Source organism: Plasmodium fragile (assembly GCF_000956335.1).
Source record: "Plasmodium fragile strain nilgiri unplaced genomic scaffold supercont1.95, whole genome shotgun sequence".
In the NCBI taxonomy this organism is placed as follows: domain Eukaryota; phylum Apicomplexa; class Aconoidasida; order Haemosporida; family Plasmodiidae; genus Plasmodium; species Plasmodium fragile.
Window position 1 is genome coordinate 1 of NW_012192675.1, and position 7,144 is coordinate 7,144.

The 7,144-nt window shown below is 41.6% G+C and overlaps 3 protein-coding genes across 3 annotated transcripts; 2 read left to right on the forward strand and 1 right to left on the reverse strand.

The window, feature by feature from the left end:
• Positions 1-157: 157 nt before the first annotated feature.
• Positions 158-2,365, forward strand: AK88_05112 (uncharacterized protein; the record flags this gene model as incomplete). Its single annotated transcript, XM_012482714.1, has 1 exon — positions 158-2,365. One exon carries the CDS (start codon positions 158-160, stop codon positions 2,363-2,365), a length of 2,208 nt encoding a protein of 735 aa, XP_012338137.1.
• An 869-nt stretch (positions 2,366-3,234) lies between these two features.
• AK88_05113 (uncharacterized protein) lies at positions 3,235-3,942 on the forward strand (the record flags this gene model as incomplete). The annotated part of the gene is made up of 3 exons (XM_012482715.1): positions 3,235-3,311; positions 3,547-3,662; positions 3,821-3,942. The coding sequence occupies 3 exons, from the start codon at positions 3,235-3,237 to the stop codon at positions 3,940-3,942; spliced, it is 315 nt and encodes a 104-aa protein (XP_012338138.1).
• Positions 3,943-4,825: 883 nt separating this feature from the next.
• Positions 4,826-6,214, reverse strand: AK88_05114 (uncharacterized protein; the record flags this gene model as incomplete). Its single annotated transcript, XM_012482716.1, has 1 exon — positions 4,826-6,214. The coding sequence occupies one exon, from the start codon at positions 6,212-6,214 to the stop codon at positions 4,826-4,828; it is 1,389 nt and encodes a 462-aa protein (XP_012338139.1).
• Between the last annotated feature and the right edge of the window lie 930 nt (positions 6,215-7,144).

Consider the following 7,144-nt stretch of genomic DNA (forward strand, 5'->3'; position numbering starts at 1 on the left):
CGGTAGAACAGCTTCAAACTGAACGCAGCTACTTTTCCTTCGTGTACACACACCGCACATGGAAAAAGGGGAAAAATTGGAAAATATATATAGAACTGCCTGTTTTTTTTTTTTCTTTTTTTTACCCCCTCATTTCGAGGAGGGCGCGTGTGCAAAAATGATATATGGGGATTTCCTTAAATATGGACAGGGCGTAGTAGAGAAGTGTACAAAGTCGAAGGGGTGCCTTTTGTACTTAATCCTTTTCAGGCTGCTTAACTGCTTAGTGGTTCAGACGTCCTTCTTTCCAGATGAGTATGCTCAGTCTATTGAAATTTCACATTATTGGGTTTTCGGTTATGGGCATAAACCCTGGGAGTGGGAATCCTGTATATCTCTGCGATCTGTTGTGCACCCCTTGACGTATGCCATTTTATTTTATGTTTTGAAAATCACACAGTTGGACACCCCCCTCGCGGTTTTGTACGCCCCAAGGATTTTTCAGGGGCTCTGTGCGGCGTTAGGCGATTATGGGATGATCAAGTTGGTTACGCTTTGGTATGCGCAGCTGTACAGTGGGGTGGGTGGCGGTGTGAGTGGTGAAGGGAACGGAAGAGGGAACATCTCCCCCGTGTGCGCAGTCCTAATTTGCCACTTCCTCTGCTGGTTCCACTTCTACACCATTTGCAGAACGTCCTCTCAGTCATTCGAGTGCATATTGAACATATGGGGGGTATACTTTATCTCGAGGAACTACCTCTCGGGTGTTCCCGCCAAGGGGGGAATCACAATTCCCTGTTCGAGTGAAAGCGCAAAGGATAAACAGAGCAACCAAGCGACAGGAGGAACAACGGTTGTGCGGAGGGGCGTCCTTCGCAGTGATGAAAGATTAGCACAAGAGTACCACCCTCCCAGCAGTATCATCGGTAGTGATGATGCATGGATGTTTACTCCCGCAGGGGCAGCAGAAAATGGAAGAACTCCACACCATGCTGGAGGGGACGAGGCACATAATCAGGATGATGCTTCCACAACTGGGTATTACTCCTCCCATCAGTGTGTCCCTCACAACGGCACCACAGCAGTGGACAAGATAAAAAACGCACATATACGAAATCTTTTGCTGAGCCTGTTGTGCAGCTCCTTTTGTGTGTTAATAAGACCGAACGCCGCCCCATTTTGGCTATGCGTATATTTTCTGTACTTGGTGAAAAGCGCCAAGGAGCACAAGGAAGAAGCTCTGCGAATGGAGCAAGTGCTCACAGTTGGCATATTATACACTCTGATTTTTTTTCTCCTGGGAATGGTAGCAGATTCATATTACTACAAGAAAATAACGATTACCGTTGTGAATTTTTTTCTATATAATTTTGTAAGTGGACAAAACAGTTACTTCGGGGAGCACCCCATTCACTTTTACCTCTCCTGTGTCATCCCATCCATATACCTTCTCTTTACCCCATTTACCTACTACGCCTTTTTCCATTTGATAAGAAATATAAGAAAGGAAAGAAGAAGAAGTCTGGTCGATGCAGTTATAAACAGAATAGATCTCATTGTGTACGTGGCTACTCTTTTGGAAGTCCTATCATTATCACTTAGTGTTCATAAGGAGCATAAACTTCTCATCGGGTATACACCCTTCATCACCATATGTACTGGTTTGGGGTTACAGAAATGTTGGATGTATGTACAGGACGGGACTAGAAAAAAAAAAAAAAAAAATGTTTTTTTTTTTTTCCTAAATATAGGTTTTCTTCTTCATATGGTATGTATTTTCTTCTTCAGTAGAGTACATAACAGTTCCCCAGAAAAAGTCGCCACTTACTTTCGAAATATTAAAACAGTTAATGATAAGGAGGTAACCATTTTGATGACGGACTGCTATGACACCCCATTGTATTCTCACATACACAGGCAATTTAAAATAGGCTTCCTAGATTGTTCGCCACATATTACAAAACAAAATGGACAAGTGTTGCACAATTGGAGGAAAAAAATATATGATGATAAATTTGGAAATATTTTTTACGACCTATTTGATGAGGAAAAACGAACGCCGGACTCGGTCGAGCCATATATAATACCAGACAAGCACGTCCACTGGTTTGGCCACAAAAATTTTAACACAAGAAAACACTTCGAATGGATTTATGAAAAAATTAATTTTTCTTGTTTGCATTACCGTTTTTCCGTACCCCTTAATGGAGAGCTCCCCCTGTATTTGGTCACCACTTCAGAGCGGCTGCCCCAATTGGCACGGTTTCTCTCGGAGTTCAAATATCGCCTTGATGTGGGTCCCATTTTTTCCCATTATGCAATGGTACAGGGGGGACGCAAAATAGGTGTTGTCAACCATTTGATTTTTAAGCGGGGCTCCGCATAGCCAGCATCAGTTTGGCCTTCTTGAAAAGCATGTCCACTAAGAATAGAAGAAGCAAGGACAGGGACACTTTACCTTGTACTGCATCGTCGCCGTTGTTTACTTGTATCATAAGAATGCACTTTCCTTCACCCAAGTGCACACGCGGGGAGAGGGAACTGCCTTTTTTTTTTTTTTTTCTTTTTTTTTTGTACAATTTTTTTGAACTAGGCAGCACTGCTCCACGTCTGTTCGTATACTAAACAATTCTTAATGAAAAAATGTTTTGCTCTCAAAAGGGAAGTACATAGGAGGAGCCTCCAAATGTGCGCCGTCAACGTGGCTGACTCGTCCCTCTTCCTTTTTGAAAATACCGGTGGGTGTAAAAGTAATGACAAGGAGGTTGACTCATTTATGTGTGCTTCCATTTTTATTTTTTTTGTCTGTTTAAACTCAAGTGGAAGAAAAGGCGAAACATTGCAAGCACGCAATTGCAAATGTGCAAATGTACGTACTGTGTACACTCTTGTGTGCGCCCCGTGGGAAGCAGCTCCATTTTGACGTGCCTTTTTGGCACCAGGCCCAAAGGCGGACAAGAAGACATGGTGCAGTTGGACAAAAGAGGTTCATTCATGTCGTTAATATTTTCTCTAACGGCAACACGGGAAAAAAGAGAAAGGTGTCCATTCGCGTAACACAATTTTTCCCGTTTTTTTTTTTCATTTTGTGCACACATTGTGGAAAAGGAAGAAATGCTTGACGCAGCGTTTTAAGGCGCCTGTTAAGCGGCTAAAATGGCAGGCGTACAAAGTACCTAAACAGTGCACACATTGAACAAATTGGACATCCTATGTACGCGCTTTTTATGAGGAAAAAAAAAAAAAAAGGGAAAGATGGACATGTGTTCACTGCACTGCTCCAAGCTGAATGACCGGGCTGCCAACGAGTTGAGCTGCTTCAACAAGAGGAGGTTACAAAAATGAGAAAAAAAAAAAAAAAAAAAAAAAACTAAATGTATGTCTACATATGACCGTGTTATGCAAAGAATGCATTGTAGTGTAGACCTGTTCGCAGCTCATCTTTTTTAATTTCACAAATGAGTGCGGTAACGGGTAAGAAGCTCATTTGTATGCACACACATGTGACCCATTTTGGCTAACACCCTCCGGGTGCGATGCCCCCTCTACATGCCATTCTGTACACAGGCAGGAAGATAAAAATGAAGCAAACATAAGATACAACAAGGAGTGCAACTACAAGCTCTTTTTCTTCATTGTCCAGTTGCAGCAAAAGTTGAAGGAATTGGAAAAGGAAAACGAAAGTAAAATTTCCCATAAGCAACACATGAAATATTGTGCATAAATAGATATACACATGCATACACTTGTATGGACGAAAAAATATTCACCTCGTGTGTGGTTAACTCATATATGTACTCTCCATGGCGCTACTCTCCCACCTTTTCCCCCCCCTTATCAGAAATGAAGGCCTTGCTGAAAAAGTACAACAAAGAGACTATCGATCAAGACAACGAAGTGATAAAACGGGCCCTTATACTCATAAGCAGCCTCATTTTTATCGTTATTTTTTTTTTATTCTAATTTGGCTGTGCTTCGGAGTGAGACACGGTGGTAGCCAAAATGGTAGACCAAAAAAACGGCTCATCAAGGGGTGCCCGCCAATACTGCTTATCAAACGTATGCATGACCGGTAACCACCCCTGAAACCAAGCTGTACAAATTGTGTTTCACTAAAACTTATTACTTGCCTCATCATTGGGCGAGAAAAAATAATAAAAAAAAAAAAAAAGGGACAAATGGCCCAATTTGTTAAGGGGTACACCCTGTTTTGCTAAAATGGGATAAACACCAGGTCGCCTTGAATAGACAAATGGAAAAGACAAACGGCCGCTAAATGCGATATCGGCTCGCAAAGATAACGAGAGAAGGGAAGAGCTCCCCATGGACACGGTACGCCCGCGCGCAGGCACGATCACCTCTTCCCCTTTTTCTTAAAATGAGTGATTAAAAATGAAGAAACACTTTTGCGCGGGCTGAGGTTACGTTCCGCTTGCCTCTGCGTGGAGGAAGGCAAAGCACGACAAACAAGCTTCCATTCGGAAGGGGCTATATCGCTCTCGAATTAAGCTGCAACACTCCGCTTCTTTGTCTAGCTGTGCAAGGGCGAACAACGGAGTCGCAAAAAAAAAAAAACAAATGGTAATAATATAAAAAAAAAAACAAAAGACACTTCCCATTGCTCGTACGACACGGTCCGAATGGAACAGGATGGCAAAACATCTTCCGTGGGCGGTAATCAAAAGGTTACAGGTGGCTATCTTATAAGTTTTAATCTGTTTCCCTTTAATAATCATTTTTGTAAGTTGTACCACCACACAAAAAGTGGTGACTCTCCTGGGGCGTGGGCCTCCTAGCAGGGCATAGACTCGCCTGATCTTACCGCTGCTCCCCCTTTCCCCCTCCCTCATGCAGTGACGTCCACGTTTGCAGTCACCTTCGTATTCATATCCGCGTCAAAGGCGAGCTTTGGGTCCCCCTTGTTCAAAATCGAGTCGGCGCTGGTATTGACAAACGGGTTGGAGGAATTACAAATATTTAGTTCATTCTGGAGTGACTCTTCAGAGACCCTCATGGCAGAATTGGGAGACACATCGTAGTAGGTTTCATCATGACCTTCCCCACTCTTACAATTGGATTCGCAGCAATTGGAGAAAATACCCTTCTGGGCTTTCTGCCTAGAAGTATAATAATCAACGTACTCTCTAGGGACAGGCAATGACCCGCAAGGCGAATTGAAATCAGTGTAATCACAATCTGGAAATTTCACATCCTTCCTGACCATCACAGGTGGAATCTGCTTGACCGTTTGTACTGGGTAGGGAACGATTAAAGGTGGAGGGCATTCCAAGTTGACGTCAAATTTGGGGACCAACTTTTGTATGTATACAATTTTTTCAATAGGCTTCCAGACATACTTCACTTCATCTACATATTTTGGAATTTCGATAATTTTGGGAACCCTTTTTTCAACAGTATCTACCACTACTTCTCTTTCTACAATTTTGTCAATATATTTAATTTCGGGTACTTCTACCTCTACTATTTTTTGCTCCCCTATGTATTTAACAACTGGCCTAGGAACCTCGTGGACGTCCCACTTGGGGATGAACTTATGTGTGTACCCTGTGATTATTGGAATTATTATTTCCTTCTCTACGTATTTCACATTTGGTATTTCAACATTGGAGCATTTTACCTTTATGTCTAATTTGGGCACATCATGCTTTATATTTTGGTTATATATTTTTGGGACAACAAAATCGGTTACTTCTACTTGTGGTATTAAAATAATTTTGTCTCTCCTTAGTATTCCTTGAACAACAGACACTGGGATTATTGGTTGAGAACATAAAAGTTTTAATTTTCCATCGTTTGTCCATGACCACAATTTTTTGTCACCTTCTTGGTCATTCGAATTTGTCCTTATAGGCAATCCATTTTCGTCATATAAAGTTTCTTGCTCTGAGGACGCCTCATCTGATGGCATGTGGTACGGGGATACCTGTCCTGGAATGTTCATTTCGTTCACCTTGAAGGGCAGCGCTTGTCTCGCTTTCCCTAGCCCGTGCAAATCTGGGATGTACTGCGCGCCGACGAATTGGTTGTCAGGCAGTTCTGTTATGCCCACTCCGTCTTGCATCCTCACCCCCCTGGCATTTTGGTCTTCCCCTTTGTCCTGCCCTTCATCGATGTAGTCCCCACTGGGACTTCCCCTTCCATGCATGTAGTTCTCCACCGAGTTGTCACTTCGCTCCGTGCTCGGATGGGTGTTCTCCTCTGAATTGTTATTCATTTGGGAGAAAATTTTGCTTGTATTACATGCGCGTGTGGGTGTGTGTATGCTTTTGTCTGTACGCAGCTGGGGCCACAAATAGGGACAAGAACAATTTGTACTTTTTGCAGAAATACTACTCGTTCTAGTTATCGTGGCGACCGCAGGGGGTTGCGATTCACGCGGTGATGTGTGTGCAGAAAGGAGGACTGAAAAATGTAGAAGCGGAAATGTATGGCTTATTTCTGCTTGGAAAAGGCAGCAGACAGGTTGTTTACATGCGAATGTGCATGATTTTTTTTTTTTTTTTTAAATTCTTACAAGGACAATATATATATATGTATATATCGTAGGACCTGTCTAAAAAGGAAAATCACACAAATGCCCTTTCGGTGTTTTCTTTACTTCACAAGTTTTACAATTCTGTGCCATGCAACGAAACAGCAAGACACCCCTGTTGTCACAAAAAAAAAAAAAAAAGGAAAAACAACGCTTAACTTAAATATCGCTTGTTACATATATATACGTTATTCCTGCTTTGTTTTTAATTTCGTCGGATTCACTTTTTTTCGCCACGTTGGAAAATGAGCTTTATGTACACGTGTGCGAGGTCTGCTCCAAATTGGTGTAGAATAAAGGTGCAAGCCAAAAGTGGAACAGAAAAAAAAAAAAAAAAAAAAAAAAAAACACCATTAGTGTGCATTAAAGTGGTGGACAAATATTCCATGTTCATAAAATTAACAACATTTTTGTAGAATTTTATGAACCAGTCAGGCAAAGTTGTATCCCCAAATAAAATCTGTTTAAGCTGAAAAAATGAGCTAGTTATACATTTTTCGTTCAAAGGATAGCCGGAGGCCCCTCTTCGCAGATTTGTTATAAACAAAGTGAATTAAAAATAGCTAGCTTGAAAAAAAAAAAAAAAAAAAAAAAAAAAAAAAAAAAAAAAAA